This window comes from Lytechinus pictus, chromosome 10 (genome assembly GCF_037042905.1).
Source record: "Lytechinus pictus isolate F3 Inbred chromosome 10, Lp3.0, whole genome shotgun sequence".
NCBI classification, from domain to species: domain Eukaryota; kingdom Metazoa; phylum Echinodermata; class Echinoidea; order Temnopleuroida; family Toxopneustidae; genus Lytechinus; species Lytechinus pictus.
In genome coordinates this window covers 27400638-27424810 of record NC_087254.1, presented here as the reverse complement: position 1 = coordinate 27424810, position 24173 = coordinate 27400638, and the positions used below count along the sequence as shown (strand labels likewise).

Genomic DNA, 24173 nt, shown 5'->3' with positions numbered 1-24173 from the left:
TTTTGTCATTATACCATGGTTTCAGAGCCTTGTTCGGTCCTCTTATGTTTTGCCAATAAAAACTTTGCTTTTATTCTGAGCATGGACCTAAGTGTACTAGTAGATCCATGCTCTGAGCCACTGCATATAGGGTATTTCTTTATTCAACTGCATCGATATACATGGCAAATGGGCATATCTTGCAAGGCACTTCACGCACCGAGAGCTCTTTAACATGTTTAATACATCTTTATATTGTGAATACTTCTTTATTCTGAATAAGTACTCATCCGTGTTTTAGTTACTGTTTTAATTAGACAAGTGCTTATAATTAAAGATGATATTTTATATTCAAGTGTTGGTGAGGGTGAGGCCACTCGATTTCATTTAGCAGTTTTTAATTAATTCGAAAAACATTGCAATATTAAACTTTAGCTACGTAAACATTTCATCTCTTCCCATACCCTTTCTCCCATTGTCCATTGTATCAATGACTCAGGAAATGCTGTATGGCGATTGGGACTTCCTTGCCTAAATCAATGCGTTTGTGAAAATTGCTTTCGATTTTGATTATCCCAAAGCGCCAGTTCTCCAGAGAAAAGTTCACGCCAAGGTATGAAGATAAACGACTAAAAGTTAGCTCCATGGAGGAACATGATGTCAAGTTCGTTTCATATTAAAATAACTTGTAAATTTGATATTCAGAATCATATAGTGCTGTACACTCTAAAAGCGGTTACTTAACTCATATTTTGTTATAAGAAAACGTACCTGCATATTTTATTGAGGAAATAATCAGGTTAAAGAAGTAGGCTTCGTGTGTAAACACGTTGCACAATATTGCGTACAATTAACGCAGTGTTTGGCGATATTTTAACAATTTTCCTGGTCCCTGTTTAATACCAAATTCGCTTAACTTTTTGAGAGGGTAAATTTGATGGTGCAACTTTGAATGAATAAGATGTCGTTCAAATAAAGCTTCATTTTCTCGATCGAGCACACCCTTTAAACCATCGGAACATCAAATAGAGGTGACTTTCTTTCTTTTTGTTTGTTTTTTCTTCAAAATCAATCTCAAAGGTAGTATTAATTGAAATGATTGCAACTCTGTATCAGATTGAGATCAGACATAACAGAAGACAGTATACATGGTATATAAGAATAAAAAGCAATAGAGGAATGGGGATGGGGGGAGAGCAGGAAAAAGAAAGGGGTATTGATGGAGGGATGTAAGTTCGAAAGGTTTATGTTGTACGAGGCTTCAATTTCCATTATCCCGAATTCTTCGAATCGTTACAAATATCAAGTTACGATCGTATTTCTTTTTTCTAAACGATAAATTTGCTGGTTTGACAAAATCCAAGTTTAACATCAAACCTCTGGATTTCTCCCTCCGGAACTTGGTTATTCTTGTATTACGCAAAGTTCGTAGATATCATTACTTGACCCACTTGTGTCTCTGTATGTTTTGTTTACATAGGAAGACGTCCGTTGCCATGGATACGGCTTTGTTACTTCTCGTTCTTCTCAACCTGATCGCACTCACATTCCCCGCAGCTATTCCGCCCAGGATCCCGCGTTTTCTCAGAGAAAGATTGCATATCACACACAAAGTAAGCTTTACATGATGATGACGATGATGATGATGATGATAAGGATGAGGATGACGATGAATAGATGGTGGTGGTGATAATGATGATGATGACGGTGGTGATGATGATGATGAATATGTTGGTGGTTTGATAATGATGATGATGATGATGATATTGATGATGAGGAGGAGGAGGAGGAAGATGCTATCGATGATGATGAGGAGGAGGAGGATGATGATGATGATGATGATGATGATGATGATGAGAAGGAGGGGGAGGAGGAGGATGATGCTGATGCTGATGCTGCTGTTGATGGTGATGATTGACCAGAACGTAAAATTGACCATACTGGGAACAGCTGTTAAAGGGGAAGTTCACCCTGACAAAAAGTTTATTGTGAAAATAGCAGAAAAAATTATACAAAATATTGACGAAAGTTTGAGGAAAATCCATCAAAGAATAAAAAAGAATTTTCATTATTTGATCTGTGACGTCACATGCGAGCATGCAGGTTTCTTAAATATCGTATGGTAAAAAATAAATTAAATATCATTTTCACAGAAAATTGAGAATGTTTTTTATTGTACCTTTAGAATACCAATACACAAATCATTTCACACTCACCCCTAGAAATAAAATAAACAAAAATAAGTCATCATGAACCATTAAAAAATGAAATGTATGCATTTTATATTACACAACATATGGGGCAGCTGCTCATTTATGACGTCACAAATAAAAGACTTAAAATTCAAATAACTTTATTCATATTTAATGGATTTTCCTCAAACCTTCACCAATAATATCTATAATTTTCTGCTACTTCCCCTTTGAGGGGTAACCCGGGTTGAACATGGTAATATCTAACAGAGTAAAATTCATCGAGAAAATGATAAAAATTTCATCAAAGTTTGATGACAAGATTTGTTATGAAGTTATTGAATAATTTATTATATTAAGCAATATTTCGTTAAAACGCTTATATGCACTTCGTCATGAATATTCATTAGGTCGGTTGATGATCAAGTATATGTCCCCACTTTCATTTTTCGTATGTTATTTCATAAAATCATAAATATTTAATATTCCCATATATGCCTTGGGTATGTTATGTTTCCCTTGTAAAAAAAATAGGTTGCAGCAATGAATATCTAGTGCATTATTAAATCATTAGTCAATCCTATTTTTTTTTGGAGGACAACATTTTAATAAACATAATTTTCTATGATACAATACAAAAGAACAATGACATCATCAGTTTGCTCGTTGAATATTAATGTTCATCGGAAGAATGCAAATAATGCAAATAAAATGTCATAGCTTCGTTATTCCTCGTCCGATTTTGATCAAACTGTCAGTATTTTATTCGTCTGATGTCTCTTCATCTGTTCTAATCCTATTATTTTTCAGCCTGGAATCCCTTTCAATGAGAGTGCGTGTTTAATATGCAAACGTTTTCATTTCATCATGACTTTGTGAAACAAACCCCCTCCTGTTCTGGAGTTGATTTCACAAAGACTTTCAATATTGGCATAGGGTACAGTTTAACAGTTATTTCGAAAATGTTATGACATTGCACCAAATGTGTTTGTTGATAATCATTTTGATCCAATCATTATTCGCTAACTGAAATACCAATTCAGGCAGAGGTGAGCTGAATACTCGGCTACCTACTTTGTATAGTAATAGGTTGTGGAATGATGTAAAAGTACACACAAGGGTCTATTGCACTTACATCTTTGATACACGAAGAACATGAAGAAGTTCACGAAATGTTTCATGTTAAAGCTTGCCTATTGTAGCAGTAGCGTACGCAGGATTTTTTAAAGGGGGGGGGGTTCAAGCTGAATGAAATGTTGACAACCCCCCCCCCCCCCAAAAAAAAAAAAAGAAGATCTTCACCACCAGCTTTAGGTCGTTTCCTACCCCTCCCTCCCTCCCCCCCCCCCCAAAAAAAAAAAAAGTTTTCGCCACAAATTTTACGTCGTTTCGTACCTCAAAAAAAAAAGGGTCTTCAACAAAATAATATTCTATATAGGGGGTTTTGAACTATTAAGGGGGGTTGGGCATGAAAAAAAATAGGGGGTTGAACCCCTATAACCACCCCCTGCGTACGCCACTGTATTGTAGGATGGCTTCTTTATCATCCATGATTCATCTCCTCAAAGTGAAAGTGCACAGGTATCTCCTGTTCCCAGGTTCATGGCCTCCTACACCCACCTTCCCCTATCAAGTTCCCTCTCTCTAGACCGGCTCCCCAAACAGAAACTAGTCGTAATCGTCACATGTTTTCTTACGTTTCATCTCAAGAAAAATACATCAACACTTCATGCGCGATGGGGTTGAACCTACCGTTGAATGAGATTCGATCAAGAAACGATTTATATCCATGTTAACGACCTGTCATAATGTTACTTATGTGACATCAAAATGATCAAGGGATTGGTTCCCCCCAGAAGATATTCTGGGTAAAATTTAAGGATTACTAATCTCTCAGCAACATTAATGTATTGCTGGATGTTGCTGCATATGTCCGTTAACTGAGATGAATCATAAAAAAAGTTTCCTCAAAATAATAAACTCTCAAATTTGGAAGCCCTCCATCGACAGGTTTAAGTGAAATATGTTAAATGCCTCAATGGATCAGTATGAATGAACGTTTTCATAAATAATAAAAGTGAACCAGAGCCTCCCACTATTAGCTTTCCAATCTGAAAACTGACCATAATCATGTATAAATGAATGCAATTATGTTTTGCTCAAAATATTTAATTTGGTGAATGGCACGTTTTCCTCTGAAAACATATTTTCAATTTTGAAACTGTCCATAATCAGATGCATAAGTGATATTTTTTCAAGGTTGGTTTATATTACATAATACATCGGTTCATTATCTAATGCAATATTTTATTGAATAACTAAAATTTACACCCTAGACTTCTTTGGTTTTCACTTATTTTTTTCCTTAACCGGGCTCGTGTAAATTTCCTAGCTCAATCGCGACGCTCCCTCGCATATAGGCGCCCCTTTAGAGCAACATGGGATTGTATAACCTCATGAGAGTGTAAAATCTGGCATTTCCCTCCTCAAGTAAAAACTATTTTCTTAGGATTTCACAGTTGAAAGTTATAGTTAAACCCCAATATCATTCAATGAGACATTCTAACTATAAGATGGGTGTTTGTGTGCGAGCGAGCATAGCGAACAAGCAGTAATATTTGCTATATTCTCCAGCGGTTTCAGTGGGATTTCGCATTTTTAGCGATGATAATCACAATCGTAACAATACTCCTAACAACAGCATTAATTAGAATAGTTTTGCAGCGAGGTCATCCTGGTATTACTCATAGTAATAGATCAAAACACATCTATTAAGTTTGTATATTGTATATCATGGTACGATAATGACGTCACTTCATACAAACTGCCCTCTAGTCATATAAGATCAATCCCGACGATGAACTACTTGTCTGCTGCCAGGCATGCCCGAGTGCAAATCGTTCTTCATCACTTACCGTTCCCGGGGTTCTGAATCTCAAACCTAGATATGGTATTTGAGAAGTTTTCAAATCCAAAGATCGAATTTCGTCTCTGAAAACAAATATTATGTGGCATACACGATGACAGCGGAGTCTCGTCATTCGTATTTTGAAAGTTCATTGGAGGTCCCTGTGTTGTAGGAATGTGAGTTTTTTTAACTGTGATTGCCCGTAATAGTGGAACCTTTATGTTTATAATAGTGTGGGCTTAGTCCACATGGTCCTGGTCGTACGCCAATTCACCCCCCCCCCCCCCTGGAAGGAGGCAAGGAGCTATTAAAAAAAATCTAAGAAACTTGAAAGCGAAGGAGCGAAGCGACCGAGCTTGTAATGAAGGCGCTTTTGCATTTTCTAAAGTGAAATTGAAGGATTTCATGCACACATTTGTTGAATTTTGTGAAAATTTCCAGTATGTACGTTTTCAAATTCCCGGGGCAGTGCCCGGGGGCACCTGCCCCCTCCCTCACTAACTTACATAGTTAATTGAACATTTTATATTTCATTGCCTTTGTGTGGTAAAAATCATCCCAACATACGCGTCTAGAAATCCTAACGTCACGTGTAACTATATGGCTTGTCGAGTGAAGTAAAGACTGTTGAAAGGATTCGAACCCAGCAGCTCTGTCATAAAGTTCATTCTGACCACACAGACTCACAATTTTAGTGTATTAGTAACTCCTACATCACAGGGGCGTCCATTTTTCAGATTGGGGGGGGGGGGCAAAATCATGAATCAACGTTCTAAAGGCGCTCGATCACACAAAACAAACAAACCCACACACACACACACATAGGCCTATATATATATATATATATATATACATACATGTACATATATATATATATATATATATATATATATATATATATATATATATATATATATATATATATATATATATATATATATATATATATATATATATATGACTCATGAGAAAGAGACACATATCTCACCAACAAATTAATGCGAGCACGAAGCGCGAGCTGAATTTGTTTAGTATACTGTCCTGAAAACAGGAAAAAGGTACTTCTTTAGGACTTGATTGTAGTAACTCATGAGGAGAATACATATCTCACTACACAGATAATGCGAGTGCTGATATATGGCTTGTCGAGTGAAGTAAAGACTGTTGAAAGGATTCGAACCCAGCAGCTCTGTCATAAAGTTCATTCTGACCACACAGACTCACAATTTTAGTGTGTTAGTAACTCCTACATCACAGGGGCGTCGATCCATTTTTCAGATGGGGGGGGGGCAAAATCATGAATCAACGTTCTAAAGGCGCTCGATCACACAAAACAAACAAACCCACACACACACACACACATAGGCCTATATATATATATATATATATACATACATGTACATATATATATATATATATATATATATATATATTTATATATATGACTCATGAGAAAGAGACATATATCTCACCAACAAATAAATGCGAGCACGAAGCGCGAGCTGAATTTGTTTAGTATACTGTCCTGAAAACAGGAAAAAGGTACTTGTTTAGGACTTGATTGTAGTAACTCATGAGGAGAATACATATCTCACTACACAGATAATGCGAGTGCTGAGAGCGAGCTTAAATTTCTTTATATTCTGAACTGAAAGCTTGATATTTTAAGCATTTATGGTACCAATGATTAAGACAGGTATCTAAAAAAACAATAGATGCGAGCGCGAAGCGCGAGCTGAAAATTTTGATATTTCGATCTTTAAAAAATGACAGTTTAATGGACGTTTTTAATAAAAGAACAAGATATATATCCAACAAAAGATTATTGCAAATCGAAGCGGGAGTTCTTTTGAGGTTTAGAACTGAAAACGGGACATTTTATTCACCTATTTAATCATGAAAAGTATGGGTTTTTGCTCAAGAAATCATGCGAGCGCGAAGTGCGAGCTGAAAACTTTTACATTACAATTGGAGAAACGGACATTTTGAGCACGCGATTTTAAATGAAGAACGAGTTGTGTATCTCAATCTCACTTGCTGATTTCTGTGTAACATTACAATCTTATTGTATTTTTGCACATGCGGAATTATTGGGGGGGGGGCAAAACGATATGTTTGCCCCCCAATATTTTCATTGGTGGGGCGATCGCCCCCCCGCCCTGCCCCCAGGATCTTTACTTATTGGGGCCCCAGTGCCACTCCCTTTTTTTTTAATACTATTTTTTTTTTTTTTGCATTTTGTATTCATTTTAAATGATTCAAATCATGTATGTGTTCATTTATTTCAAACATACAACAAAATAGATGAAGGAATTTTCTACCAAAAAGTGAAAAGGAGAGGGAAGGGAGGTGCTCCCACTTCGAAAAGGCGATGCACACACACACACACAAAACTGCCAATCAAGACAGTGCACAAATTGCACCTAAACATATCAAAATAAATACTTTCAAATTTGTTTATTTTATCGCCTATTCAAGAAGGGGGACTTTGGGGTGTACACAACCAAATATAGCCATGATAAACCCTTTTAGAATAATACAATTTCATTATCAAACCTTACGAGGTTGTAACACGAAGGCTTTAACTCTTTTGTCAAATAATTTTGGAAAACAATGCCGATTGTTGATTTCATTACATAAATAAAATTCATTCACAATTAATTTCATCGAATACAAGCATCGAACATGTTAGATACACACACGAAACAATACATTTAACTACTGCGAGTCAGTTGCCTTTTGTTTGCAAAAATATCGCTAGTCACCAACCAAACTTGTTTTGCTATTTTACGCCATGTCTTTCTTCGGCCTGTCACCGAGATCATAATCATATTGATTATTTCAATTTAGTATTCATTTTGTTCTCCTTCTTTGTTTTACCTGTTTGGCTGCTGTTGTCTCCGATTGTTATTTATAGCTTTTGAGCCAAACGAGTTGGCTTGATCGGGGAAGTCGGGTAATCAGGTACATTATCTAACAAAGAAGGAAGGGTTAGCCTAGTGTGGCTTTTAAAAGGTTTATGAATATTATTTTTTTCTTACAGTAAAGGATGGGGCCTTATTCTTTCACTTTTGTAGAGAAGCAATTTGATTTCAAATTCGAATATTGGTCTTGCATGTATGAGTCATAACTTGATGGCGATTTAAACATGAAAATGAAGGAAATCAAGTATTCATTTTTATCTTAGACCGAATGCTCTTCTGGGATCCAAAGAAACACATTATTTTGTGAAATCATAGATACGTCGCCCCCCCCCCCTTCCGTTGAAATATTGGAAATATACAGTTAACAAGAAATCGTATTCATTTTTAGAAATAATGCAATTTTCTTTTTATTGCGTGTCTTTAAAATAACAATGGATATGGATATCTTGATGAGCTCGCGAATAAGATTGTTATCCGAATTCATGATAATACAATAGTTTTTAATGATTCCATTATCGTTATTTTGTGAAACGACATTTGCTCCTGCGACAATTGCCCTTGGTTTTATTTCGTCTAAGATGCGGGGTTAGGGTTAGAATAGGGATTTAGGATAGGTATAGTGTTCAACCCTGAGTTGAATGCTCGATTCGATTAGTGTGTGAAATTTAGAGCGGAGTAATTATCGCCGGAGCAAATGTCATGGAACCCATTATTCTTTCATGGAACAGTTAGTGTTTAGTACAATCTGTATTTTTTATCCTTGTCTGTTATCTCCGTCAAAATGCAACACTCTGAATACGATTACACTGCCAAACTGAGGTGTAAACAACAACAACAGCACCAGCATGACCAGTCGGAGCTCTACGGGGACCACTCCCTTTGGTGTTAAAAATATACTCCATGGAGTTTGAACATAAGGTCAAATGGTGCTAGAATAACAACAAATGTGTTATAAAACAAACACATTGGTGTTGAACTAACACATAATGAACTTTAAAATGCTTAATGTAGTCCTCTGTAAACATTGGTGATCTATGGTAAATAAAGAGGCTTTAATAGGAGAAAATTATAATTTGTAAACAAATTTTCGGCATTACTCCTATGTGTTTAAGATCGCATGTTCGATCTGTAATGAAAATCACCAGTGATGTAGTTTTGACACCATTTTTTACAATGTAAACCATGATGCCATGGATGTTATACACGTTACAGGGGCCGCGGAACCGGGGGGGCTGGGGGGCTTCAGCCCCCCACTTTTTTCCAAAACCGTGTACAAAAACTTAAAATTGACCATATGATTGTGATTTTTAGCATGGTCAGCCCCCCCCCCCCCCACTTTAAAAACCGTTCCGCGGCCCCTGCGTTATTATGCTTCGATGAACATTAATTAAATTTGTTTATAAATATATATTCATTTTTTTGTCTATGTCTATTTTCTCCAACCAAGGAATATAACTACCTCATACGTAACGGCTATGTGACGCCAAAAAATTACGAGTTCACCTTCGAACCCGAAAAAGATGTACCGGTCGTTACTGATGCGATCTCAAGGTTCCAAGAGTTCTACAAGATACCAGTCACAGGGGAGCTGGATGGGAGGACGAGGGGTGTGATGTGGGAACCAAGATGCGGTTATCCAGACCTCGGAGAAGCGTTACATAACGAGACGCTGGAGAACAGGGCGGGGAGAGGAGAGCATCATCGTGTTCGACGGTATGACATCGCAGATGGACGTTATAAATGGGACACAAGTCAAATAACGTACAGGTAATCATGGTAATAATGAAGAATATAGTCCAGATGCTGGCCCTCAGATTTTAGTGTGCAGTGTGGAGGAAAAGCGTGCAGTGGATGGAACTCAGTCATGACAGTGAAAGTGCATGCCGTGCATGGCGGGGAAAATATCTCGAAGGGCCCAGCATTTGGACTAGACATGCTAAATTAAGAAGTGCAAAGTGTGTTGGTTATCACAGTTGAGGAGGGGCACATCAGGGACTTTTTACTCTCTAAAGGAAGGAAAACGACTTTCTTCACTAATTATATTAATTATAGGAAAGCGGTGGATATATTTATTTTCTAATAGCTAACTTGAGGGGAAGGGTGCAAAGTATATTGCCATCTGAGTGATGAAGTAATGAAACTACAAGTCTATGTTATATCATTATTTCGATGAAGTTGTATTATTTTTGCTAGCATAAATTTGTAAATATTATTATGATAAATAAAAGCTTTCAAATCTTAATAGGGGTGGTATATGCCTCCAAAAGGGGAAAGTGGTAGTGGTGGTGGTGATGGTGATGGTGGTGAAGACAGGTGATACATTATCTTTAGACGTTTTGGAGGCTTTCGAAGTTTTGTTCTATGAACCACAAAGTCCAGGTTCGAATTAGGCGGCATCTCTCTGAGTCTTTTAAATTAGTCTACGTTTGCCCAACCCCTCCACCCCACCCCCACTATCGGCTCCTGTAGTTGTTATGAGCAAGAAAAATATGGATTCGATGTTTATCCATATTTATTCTGAGCTATTTAAGACTCTTTCCTTAGTTTGAACTTCACGTCCCATTACTGTAAACAAGTGTATACTGTACCCCACAAGTCTTTACCTACTATATACATCTGGAACCCTTTTTTGGGGCGGAAGCGTTCACATTACACAGTAATAGTAGCTCATCTCCAAGGGTAAACCATCCCGCCTTCTCCGTGGTCAAATAAGATCTTTATCGAGTCTGAACGTGCGAACTGATGCCCATCTCAAGAAGTTAGCCTGATGATGGATTGGGTGGGATCATCTGCATCCGGGAATCTCCTGGCCAAGTTTAATTTTAGTTTTAGATGGGGTAGGCATATTCTTTGCTTCTATACTCATATTTACCGAGACCCTTTGAGAGCATAAATGCTTAAATATTGATCTGAATTTAAATTATATTTTAATCCATACTTCCGAAGTTGGGGTTTATTGTTAATCATTGTTAACTTGTCAGAAGTAAGTGTGTTATATACCGATAAGCGTATATTATGTAAAACAAATACTGACTGCACTTTCAGTCGGGCAATAGTTATAACCATGGCCCTCATTGATATTAAGATTACATGCTTACTATTTTCCGCGGTCTTTGGTCTGGGGATTGTATTTTCTATTACCCTAAAGAGCAGTCAATATTCCATACTGCCATATCGAACTCGGTTGTATTTTCACCATAAAATTAAAGTTTCATTCTGTTTACTACCAGTGGGAGGAAAGTAATGATACAATATATAATGGATGTGCATGGCTGTCCATGTTCATGCTGTTTATCCTTCTCTTACTCTGTACTCGATCTCTCTGTCACTCTATGTTATTTCCCCTCACCTTATTCACCTTCGACCCACTTCCCAATGCCTCGCGGTATCACATGCTATACCTGCATATTCTCCCATACAAATTACCATTTATCACCAAATAATCCAATTGTTGCACCACTCATTAATATAACCCTGACTAGTAATTTGATCTTTGCCACGACCCACCCTCCTGTCTTTATCACCATATCAAAATAATTTCATTTAAGAGAAGGAAACGCATAAATAAATTCATATTTTCCAAAGGACTCTCACTCTCGCTGGGGGCGACCGTGTGCGAAAGGTTCACTGAACACATTAATGAACACTGAATTAATTGCCCATGGGACCGAACTATTTAATACAGGCACTTTGTAATCAGTTATTAAATTATTTTTACTCGCGCAGCTGTGCCCTGACTGGCGTGCAATCTTCTTCCTAAATTAATCGTGGTCAGGGTAGAAAGCAGAAACGCATGTAAAACAAATCAACCAGAAGGTATATAGCACAGTTTAAACTTCTTTCTGTCATCTTCGGAGAAAGAGCACAGATTACAAATCACCCAGAAATCGTTTTCTTCTATTTCGATTCCCCGAAACCATTCTCGTGGCCAAAGTTCCTTGAACTCTGAAGTTATCCTTGTCTGAACTTTTGAGAGCCGGTCACTTTTTGGATCCCTCTTACAGATCAAAGCCCAACATGCAATCGGTTTACTGTCCCCTCTATCTAATTGTGTTGTCTGGAAGCTTTTAATGTGTAATTAGCGTTCTTATATCCTTATTAAAAGGTTGCCACTATCCGCATGATCCACACGATCGTAGCTTCTCATAATAAGCTGTGACTGTTCATAACACTCGGATGCAATTTAAGCAAAATTATGGTTGATTTTATTTTTAACAATTTTTCGGTCGGTGTAGCGGCAGATCTGGTTCCGCCGGATGGTATCGTTCTTAAAGGCTGATACCGGTTTTTACTCGGAACCAATATATGACGGGTTGCCCCGGGTTGATTTTCTTCTTATTTATTTTCCTATTAAGATAGATAAATAAAAACATTGAAGGTCCTATTTAATTTTGAAGGAAATGGGTACCGTGTGCATGCAGATCGAGAAACGATAGCAAGGACGATATCTACCGGAGAGATATTGGTTCTGAATCCTCCGGAGTTGGAACGCGATCAGCTGGCAGCTATAGTGTTCCTAGAACCGTATCTGCCTAGCACCGGATTCGCCGCTACACCGGACACAAATTAACCACATCAAGCATTTGTATATGTATATATGAAATATTGTATGGAATGATCAATGCGCTTTTTTAGCAACTATTTTCTCTCACTCCTAATCCTAGTAAAATTTTGATCCGTTATGTCCCCTCTCTTCTGCAGCTTAGTAAATTTCCCAACGCGAGGGGGTATCAAACTCTCTGATCTTCGGAGCACGGTAAAACGCGCTTTCGAAGTCTGGAGCGACGTCACGCCTCTCGTGTTCACCGAGCTCCACGGTCACCAAGTCAACCAGGCCATGGTCAGGATAGCTTTCCTTAAGGGACGTCACTCGCACGACCTCGAGCATCCGATATTTGATGGGCCCAACGGTGACCTTGCCCACGCCTTCTCGCCCAAGAGCGGATGGGGCGAAGTCAACGGCGACATCCATTTCGATGACGACGACGTGTTCACCCTTGGAAACGATGATAGAGGTGAATTACATTCCACTGCATATTTAGAAGATCCCGATGAGATGCTTAAACTCCGTCTGAAAGATTTCCATTATAATTCGTTACAGTACGGCTCCTAAAATATTTTTTTTTTGTATTCAAATATGACGCAAAATGATAATTTAGATATGAAAATAAATAAAGAATTAGTTGTTGTTTGTTTTAGATGAAACATGACTGATTCTTCAATCATAGATAAAGATAATTATATTTACCAAGACGTTGGATATTTTTTAACAATCTACCTTAATGGTGCAATAATAATGACAATGAATATTTTACCCGCGCAGAGGTATAACTTCCGATTTAACCCGGGTGTTGAAATAAATATTGTATAATACATGAACACCAAATTGAAGCGAATTTTGTGTTGGATAAACTCAACAATGTCTGGCACTGAGGTTATAGGCAGTCCAGTTTACCCTATAAAACACCATCACCAACACTACTTAGCATTCTCGATTTGCTCTTTGTTTTATGGAGTTACGACCCCTAAAAAATAATGTATTCAAAATGAAAATTGCTCAAAATTATTCTCGAAATGTTGATTAGTATAGATGACGCCATTATGGCAATCAAAGAATTCTATAATATTTTGTATTGTTATTATTTCATTTATTTGATCAGGCTACAATTTTTTCCAGACGGCAGCTCACGAGATAGGCCACGCCCTCGGGTTGGATCACTCGAATGATCCGGATGCACTTATGTGGCCTCATTATCATTTTATGAGAAACTTTGAGTTACCTGAAGATGACGTCAGAGGGATCCAAGCTCTGTATGGTAATTATTATCATCATGCTAATATGAAATATTTTTCTGCAATCATGAGATAATACAACAATATTATATATATATATATATAATAATGTATATCATTTTGGGACAAACTCTGCAGTGATCGTTTGCGATAAAATTTATAATTTCAAAAGTAAAATCACACATGAATTTATAATTTCAAAAGTAAAATCACACATGAATAATGATAATACTGAACAAATAGTGATGATTTCGCCGTTGGACCTTTATCCAGATTACTGTAGAACAGGGGCAGTCTCAGGGAAGGAGGGGGGGGGGGCTGTTCAGCCCCTTGAGCCTCCATCCCCATTTTTGTCTCGCCTGCATAGCAGAGCCAGACTGTAGGTGCCGCTTTTCCGACGACGGCGCGCCGCGGCGGCGTCGTTAACTTTGAAATCTTATCGAAGATTAAGTTTTTGAAATGACATTATAACTTAAAATTATATGGACCTATATAGTTCATGAAGCTTAGATATAATGTTAATCAAGTATTACTGAACATCCTGCTTGAACATCCAACTCGCCAAGTTGGGGGTATTTGTTGAACTTTGAAAGTTTATAGATATTGCTTATTAAAATTTGGACATAGGGGTAATCAAGTTTGACTGACAAGTGTTAGGTCACATGATCAAGGTCAAATGTCATTTAGGGTAAATGAACGCAGTATTATCTGGTGTGTTTTGTGAACAATTATTCAACAGTAGTCAAAGTCAGCACTGCTGCTATATTGAATCGCGTAATGCAGGCGAGAATGCCAGAGGCGCTCCACTTGTTTTCAATAATTTCATATATGGTCTATCCCCCCCCCCCCTCCCGAACCATTCGGCTGCCCCATACAGAATACAGTATGTACACTTACATAACCCGCGATGTAACCATTGGCCGGTATTCTCAAAGGAGGTTTAGTTAGTCCATGGTTTAAATTTTAACCCGGGCTAACTAAACCTCCTTTGAGAATACCGGCCAATGGGTCCCTGGGACCTATCTTGTACCCTTTTTACACAGGATTTTCTTAACCCCGGACTATCGCTAACCCCGTACTATCCTTAACCCCGTACTATTTTTTTTCCTTTTTACACATGCCAAATTGTTATTGCTAACCCCGGATAAGGAATGCTTGCTTTTCACACACGAAACTCGCTAACCCCGGACTAGTGGTTTTTGTCGATCATTCGTAGTACAAGTACTTCACTCGTACCATTTTACACACGCTACAATTTCCTTAACCCCGTACTATAGATGGGGCCAAATTGCCATTTAGCCCCACCTATAGTACGGGGTTAAGCTTAGCCCACTTTCGTTTTACACTAGCGATCTTAACCCCGTACTATCGCTCTTAGCACCGCAATTGCTGGGATAACCCTGCTTTTTTGCAGGGCCAAATAATCCCGTACTAAAGGTGGGGTTAGCCCACTTTGCAAAAATGCTGTGTAAAAAGAAAGTGGGCTAAGCTTAACCCCGTACTATAGGTGGGGCTAAATGGCAATTTAGCCCCACCTATAGTACGGGGTTAAGGAAATTTTAGCGTGTGTAAAAAGGGTATTAAATACCTACATGAGATGGCGCTCTTCATGTTTCTAATGCAATGTCATATACACCGTTTGACAGGTCACCAAGTAACATCGGCTTATCGTCACCACTTTTCGTAAATACATTTTATACATCCCTCTTCATTCACCATCACGCATCATGCGATCAATTCTTTTTTGTTTATTCACTTCCTTAAATGGCATTAAAATACAGATCTGTCGCGTACATTGTCTCCTTGTTATGTATTCGTGCTGTTGTTGTAGATGTAGTTGTTGTTGTCATTGTTGTTACTGTGTCATTTCTTGTACATAATTCTAACTGTCTTATTTCATTACACCATTCTGCTATGTCTCTCTTTATAGGACCTAATCCAAACCCACCTCCACGTAAACGTAAACCACGAAAACGTAACAAAAAACGTAAGCAATCACGGAATATTTACCGGACTCCATGCCAGCATCATTTTCGTTGCAACCGTTGCGTGATTTCGAACTGATTTTTTATATTTTAACCGATTTTCTTTGATTTGCATTGAGATTGAGCGTTTTTCATACCATGGTTTGTCCAAATGTTATGAGGTTTTGTTTTGTTTTATTTTGGGTGTTTCTTTTGGTATGTTTTTTGTCAGATACCCCCACCCCCCCCCCAAAAAAAAAAACCGCACATAAGTTTTATACATTCTCTTTCATTGACTATTATTTACTTTATATCTGTACTCGTTCATGCAATAATTTTGCTTTAGCAATCAGAGGATTAGTATTACCAAAGCGATCATAAATTGCTACGCTATATCATTGGTTCTTAGCAAAATATATTGATTCAATGATTTGCTTCTGTCCGAAAAATCGATTTCATTTTTAAACAACAATATTCGCAACTCATTCAATAAATCTTGAGAAAACTCAGCTGCTATTCCCTTTTCTGGTCGTCACAATGCCTTTAATATCCCCTTCTTTTTTTCATGGCTGTGTGCTTAATCGCATGAATCAACATACGCCCCGATCAATTTTTCAGTCTTGTATTAACCTGCGAAAATAGTCTACTTTATTTTTACTTTTGCCGCGAATGGATTTGTTTCCATATTTATGGTTACTACTATAACATCTCCTATTTTTTTAATCTAACTGCACGAATTTAACCTTTTTTTCAAATCATTTTAAGTGTAGTATGATAAAAATAGCACGTTTCTTGTTTTAACGTTTATGCTTGTCAGTAACAATGGTTATCCCGAAACGATGTTACCAACTTTAATAAACTATCAACGCGTGGTCAATTATTAATTTTTGGGGGAGTATTTTTAAACAACAATAAAGGTGGCACAGAGAGGTAGGCCTACCATTATGAAGGGGAAGGGGCCTACACTGCCCCAAAAAAGATTTGGAATAAAGGTTGGAATACATTAAGCTAAAGGTAGCGGCGCTGTATATTATTATTCGTTGACCCATCCATTTTTTCTGTAGCTTGTAGGTTAATCTTTAATTACTTTCTTTATTTTTTCCTCTTTGTGTTTAGTCCGCCTTTTCTCGTCAGAAGAACAATGATAATCTGGGGGTTCCTGCCGCCCTTACCCTTCCCGCTGTCCGTGATATATGCAACGAAGTTTGTTTATTTAAATGCATAACATATTATCTCATTATACTAACGAATATAACTCTTTGCATCACTGCCACTTCTTTGCTATAGACTAATATTTTAGTAAACAATCTGACCATCATTTTGTCAGGCAAACAAAATGTGCTTTTATGTTTCATATGAAAACGAGATCATTTTGTCGCTTTCCGCATGCAACTCACTAGGGAGCTTTCGAAAACAGAATAGAACGCGGTTAGGACGGAGCAACTGAGCACGCGCAGATCGATCGATTTCTGTCATTTGAATCTCCCGTCGTCCTATCCGACTTCTGCCCTGTTTTCGAATGATCTATATTGTTTTCTTCTGTGTGTCTATAACCATGCTAATCATACAATTGAATGTTATAATATATTCATCTATTCATCAGATTTCAAAATTTCTGACAATATTTATTTTGTGATGCTTGATGCAGGCACGAAGACCAATCCTAAAGTACCTAGTGTAAGAATAGACCAGGGTATAAGACCTAAATCAACATTAGTACGACAGCCTCTGAAGAAATCCTACTGCACATCAGGGTACAGCGCAGTAACTTCAATAAGTGGCAGTATCTATACATTCAAGGTATGTATAGTGAGATCGTACTTAAAACCCTAAGTTACAGCCTATCTGATGGGGAGGTGGGGTGGCACTTTGTCAAAGATCTGGTGATCGACGACAAAAACTGTTAACCATGGACGTCAAACGGATCGACATTATTTTGCCTCCCCAAGAAAAGAGAGAATGATAAAGAGTTTTTCATTCCAAAACGGTCGATATTTTCCTTTTTTTGGCTATTTACACTGTACTTTCCCAGAGGGAAGTGAGCAACTCCCTCCCCCCCCCCCCCTTCCGAAACCCCTATTTCGTTCGGCCTTATTCCTTAATGATTATTTTGGTATTAATACGGGACCCATTTAGACTATACGCCGATCGATATACCCATGATGATGATTGGCTAATATTTGTTGGGATTCGGCGAATTTCTATGAGAAATTCAATTAAATTGCAATTTTCATACGTTCTTTAGATTTCTTTGATACCATCTCTAAACATATCTAAATGAGAACACGCATTCACGCTGGAGTTTCTGCACAAATCCTTTCTGGCAAGCCTCCGTTTTGAATGATCGTAATCTGCCTTACCTGATTGGTTGAATGATATCAATGGATTGGAATAAAAGAAGAGATTTTACCCTTATTATAGAAATTAAATGTCAAATTTTAAATCAGAACACAATGGGCCAATTCCATCAATGTGGATTGTATGATATATCCACCCTTGTGAGTTTGGGCCAATGACTGTGAGATTTTTACTGACGTAATGAACAAAAGTAGTTTGAAGGCGTATAGGGCAAATCAGTAGAGAGCGAGTCAGCAAAAAAAATGCTAATATGGAATGTATTTTGGCAGTATAATTTGGAAAATAATTTTTATTTTTCCATCTCTCTGTATTTCTTTATTTCATTTTATTTAATCATTTTTTTTTCATTTTATTTTATCATCATTTATGTATTTATTATTATTATAAAGTCAAAAAGGGGCCTAAGCTTTCGATCCTAGCAGAATCTTCGTCGGAGGCAAAAATCAATTTATTATTATTATTACATTTTTGTGGGGGGGGGGGGTTCCTGGAACTTTTTTTTTGGGGGGGGGCAATGTCCCTCATCTATAGGCCTATGCCAGTGATTGATTTATATAATTCTATAAAGAACCAGTTGTCCTTTTCTGCAAGGGATTGAAATATTTCTTTTAAGTGCTTTGTAATGACATGATGAGAACATACAGTAACAGTACTACTTATGTACTTCTATTTGCTTCTTTTTAGGGTAAATTTTACTGGCGTTCATGGCGCCGATTACTGGTAACCCCTAAAGACGGTCGTAAGATTAATGATAAATGGTACAATCTGCCTGCTAATATCAGAGCATCGTATCAGAGAAGAGACGGGAAGACAGTCTTCTTTAGAGGTAAATTGGTATGACTTGTCTACATGTAGTATTCAGTAAATCTAGTATATGATTAAGACAATGTTAATAGTTAATGTTAGCCACTCCAGTTATAAGAATACGCTATTAGCCGGCCCTACATAAACACCTCTGCGATATTAATCATGTTAATGAATTCCTAGCTATTAAAAAAAAATGTTTGGGTATGGTGCTAGTAGATCGTCAATATGTGGACTGTAAAGACAAAATGAATTGACATTGACTTTAGTTCAATAAGTTAAAAGGATTATCATTTATAAAGGAGAGGAACCATCGGGTATCTATCTATCCATATTAGGTTAGCCCTTTTCTTTTAATTTATGTCAAACCTCTGTACAGTGACTCTTTCATCAAGACACAAACATCAGAATTATGACTTCAAATGCAGGGATTTTTCCTTTCAGGGTGGTATACAAAAAAAATATATTCCTAGGTCGGATAGGATCGAAGGTCAAGATCTGTGGTGAAGGGTCCCAGCAAAGGATGAAGCGAGTTTGTTGGCGAATTGTCATATTCTGTCTATGACTGATGCAGCCTATCAAAAAGCAATTTGATTCAAAATTGTCAGTGGAATGAAAACTTATCAGTGTTTACAAAAATGGTAAAAATAAAATTAAGATAAAATACTGAGTTATCTTTTCCAGCTCATGCGTTATGTATTCGTTGAAGATAGATATATTTTTCAAACATGTACACTTGTCAGTTCCAAGAATGTACATTAATTGCAAGAGCATTTAATGGCGTTTTCGTTAATTCGCTGATCATATATATATTTCTTTGACTTGTTTGTTTCGACTGAAACTGACCGATTTCGCCTTTTTTATGCAGGTGCCAAGTATTGGGTTTACTTCGGTTCACAGATGGAGCCCGGGTACCCCCGACCAGTAGCAGAGCTTGGTCTCCCTAAGGGGGTAGATGCTGCCCTGTCAAAGACCAAGGCCAAGACCTTCTTCTTTAAAGGAGGCCAGGTCTGGCGATTTGATGAGAGGAGGAAGGTGGTGGATAAAGGATATCCGAAGAAGATCGAAGAAGTCTTCACTGGCCTTGGGGATAAGGTCACGGCAGCTTTTCACCATGATGACGGTGAGTTATGCTTATTCAAATTCACCAAACTTTACTATTCTTTTCGCGATTCAATACAGAATGATGAAGGAGTGAAACTGCTGAGCTGATTACACGGCATTGTTTTTTCCCCTTCTCCTTCAGGGGGTGTATGTTAAATTGAAATTGACGAATGTGGTGCACATTGGACTGTGTGAAATTTTACAATAAAAAGTACGCTTGAAACAAATACAACACCCCCCCCCCACCCCCGGCCAATCCTGAGTACAGCAGCAGACTGATGCAAACGGCAGGACATTACTGAGAGTCGTATAACTATACTCTTACCCGTTTTTTTTTTCAAATTATTTTTTCTTTTTTGTACAGTACTTTAAAATCTCTTCTGATTTTAACATGTTGAAAATGTACCATGAGAAAAAGAAAAGGACATATCATACACATATGGAAATGGGCAGTTAAAATTACATATCCATTATTTCACTAGATGACACTATTTTCATGTCCATATTGCCATCTCTTGTTTTATAATATACAGGAAACTCTTATTTGCTACGAGGAAAGAAGTACTATCGTATAGCCAAAGGGAAGTACCAAGTTGATCCCGGCTACCCCAGACATTTTACCAGCGATTTTCTAGGATGTGCGTCGGTGACAGCGTAACCATGGCAACAATTTTACCTCAACGAACCTTTGATGTTGCTGCGATTCCTCGTCGACGAGCAACGAACTTTGGAGGGATGTTGACTTTTGAAAACATTACACAAATGATTGTATATCAGTACCTTATTTTACAGCTCTGAAATTTGACAGCTGGCCAAATGCACATGATGATGACAACAGGTGGCGCTATTAACATTTTGGAAATACCACAGATTCATGAACGCTGATGATCTTCAATCCGTTGCAGTCCAGTGTATCAAGTCATAAATTCTCCTCCTTACTGCATGGGTATAGGTGATATTCCCGGGTTAAAATGCGTTTTTATTTTGTTTTGTGGATAATGTATTGTCCAAAATATATTAAAAAAATAAATTATCTTTTATCCAGAATCTATGGTTAGACTACACTCCACATGGAAGTGTGATGTTAAATATTCTGATATCAATTGAGTCATATTACTCTCAATCAAACTGCCCTCCTCCCCCAAAAAGAAATATATATATATACACGCATACATAATAATTAATGGACACAGTTTCATGGTAGCGCAATGTCCAAATATTGGCATAAAGAATTCCTACAGACTAGTGGGCCTTAAGCATAAACTATAACCAGAATATTAGACAGATTAGGGCTCCACCATATTATTTTTTTCCAAAATCATCTTATTATCAAAGGCTGAATATTCCAGAGTTTGTATTTCTTAAGATGTGGATTATTTGAAAGTTATTGTTAGTGATCTAAAGCATAAATTGAACATTCCTCAAAAAGAACTTTGATGACAGTGTGATGAAAATTTTGCCCATTTTAAAGTAATTGCTGTTTGTTTTTAACCTTACTGTATTTGGGTAAAATACTGCCCCAAATTGGTTGGACACATAATCACCCTCGTGCTGGTTAAGATTTTACCCAATATTTATTACAGTGTATAATAAAAAGGGTTTTCATAATTGTGTTACGATGCATGATGGTATTATTACTTAACCCTCAAAGTATTATCATTTACTCAAGGCCACCTCTCTTTGGTCTGCGACTCGATTTCGGAACAAAACAATACGGTAAAATTCAATGTGAACATTGAGACTTGGAACATACTGTGTAAACTTCTTAACAACCGTACGAATACTTATGTTCAAAATATGCTACCATCATTATAAGAATTGAAGCTAATTGAATATCCAGTCATAGTGACGTCTTATCAATCGTGTAATTGGCCACGAATAGACACCAATTTGGTATTTACTCCAAAAACGCTAGCAATCATTCAAAATTGTTATATTAGTATATTCTTACCCTTGATTTGAAACGCAAATAAAAAATACTTTTCATTAACATTTTGAGAAAATAAGTAGTTACACTGTAAAAAATGAAGTGCTAATTTAGCACTTACAGTGCTTGTATAGTGACTGCACTACGAGTGCTGATATTATTGTTCAAATTTAAACTAGAAAATCAGCACTCGAAGTGCAGTCACTATACAAGCACTGTAAGTGCTAAATTAGCACTTCATTTTTTACAGTGTAATTTAATTCTTAATTTGCCCCTTCCTCTCTATATTTTCATTAAAGATGTTAAACCCCATGAACTCGGAGAAAACACTTTTGAAGGTATCATCTTTAACAAGAGTATATTCAATTTAAAGAATCGCATATTGTATTCAATGCTTGTATTCACGTTTCCCCGAGTGTGAGAAGGGCATATGCATCTGCATAAGTGTTTTATAAGAGAGTTCACACGTAGATTTATGTTCCGTAATTAATATATTAAACTTGATCTGGTTGGCGGTATTAACAGTTATCATCTGTCGCATGAACACGGCTGTTTTACCATGCATTGAAGGCCATACAGTGTGAGGTTTTACTTACATCTCAATGCGCACACATCTGATGAAAACGCTTAGACAGAAAACACGATTAAAGTTAAAGTTTAGATTATAATAACGGAATTAATTTTACGTGTGAACTCACAATTTCTCTTTCATTACAAGAACCTGAATGAATGAGGGATTTTTAACAGAACTATTTTGTATATAAGATGTATATATAGTTTCACCTTGTTCTGATGTTTTTGATAAATAAATGTATAGTATTTTAATTATGCTGAACGTGAGGTCGGAGAGATTGTTGAAATAATATTTACCAATGTAATGTGTAGAGGAAACCTACATCCGTCTCTACTAGTTATGCATTTACCTCATTCTAAATAGTAATAAATGTTGTTTTTTCCAAATTGATTATTAATTCATTTCCTTTAGTAAATTTCGTCTCATCTGTTTAGGCTTAGATATTAACAGATTTCATAAATTTTAATTTGCATAGTTTGACTCATTTGGTGCGCGTAATCGGTAATAAACTGAATTTAGTTTTGAGCGTTGCCGTTTTATCCTATGAAACAAGTAAAATATGTTGAACAAGAATGCAAACTTGTGGCATTTTAAGATGAAACAAAAAATAGCAAACCACTTAATGTGGAAGATAAATTTATGATGACTTCTGTGGCAACACAACCAGAAAGCAAATTTGTCATTTTACCATCTTTATGTTAATTGAACCTGTAAATTTATGCATCTTTTAAAAAATCGTAATATGATTTAACCATTTTCAATTGTCCCGTACAATGTGGGTGATGTGAAAATGTCAATATATGAAATATTCACTTCGTGATCATTATTTTTAGATTGATATAATCTTCTCTACGTGTCTTGTCAGTTGGGAAGTCTGATGATGTTTTGTATGTATCATAATAGTATTTTGTCGTCAATATTTTGTGTATTTGACAATAAACTTGAATAGAACACCCGGGGGGGCCACTTACATTGACGAGTGGATACCATGCGCGACCAAAAAAACACGTAAAAAGGATGTCTTTTTCAAGATAAGGCACGTTACGTACGTAACGTGATAAGGGTGTCAAAAACACAAAAATATTGAAAAAAGGGTATCTATTTCGCTCGGAAAAATATACGTGTTTAGGGTCAAATATGCGGAGATGATAAAACAAAATCAAAATGTTTTATAAAGGATGTCTTTTTTGCCCCAACACTACGTGTTTAGAGTCCGATTTGCGCGAGGTGTAGAAATAATGGTGTGTAAAGGTAAAACCGACGACCGACGGACCCTTGACATAACAATAAAATATCGCTGTACTTGTTTAGGGGTTCATTTCAGGGAATACTTGCCAAGAGTACCGTTTTGTTTCCAATACTTGTTAAGGGGTGCATTTTCAGAATATGGAAAATACATCGCTGTACTTAATTGTTTAGGGGCTCAATTCTGTGAATACTTGCCAATAGTATTTGTTTTCAATACTTGTTAAGGGTAGGGTTTCACACGCCAATACTTGTTAAGGGGTGCATTTTCAGAATATGGAAAATACGTGTTTAGGGTGCTTTTCAAGACCCCGTGGTCGCGCATGGTATCCACTCGTCAATGGAAGTGGCCCCTCCGGGATAGAACACCCTTTCGATGCAGACTCCTGATTATGAGTCTT

General features: G+C 37.1%; 1 protein-coding gene across 1 annotated transcript; it reads left to right on the top strand.

Annotated features, from left to right (window-relative positions):
- The first annotated feature begins 567 nt into the window (after positions 1-567).
- LOC129269395 (72 kDa type IV collagenase-like) lies at positions 568-23478 on the top strand. The gene is made up of 10 exons (XM_054906887.2): positions 568-592; positions 1460-1592; positions 9451-9770; positions 12705-13018; positions 13664-13819; positions 17409-17560; positions 18803-18944; positions 19791-20045; positions 20560-22043; positions 22150-23478. The coding sequence occupies exons 2-9, from the start codon at positions 1476-1478 to the stop codon at positions 20682-20684; spliced, it is 1581 nt and encodes a 526-aa protein (XP_054762862.2). The 5' UTR covers positions 568-592; positions 1460-1475; the 3' UTR covers positions 20685-22043; positions 22150-23478.
- The last annotated feature ends 695 nt before the right edge of the window (positions 23479-24173 follow it).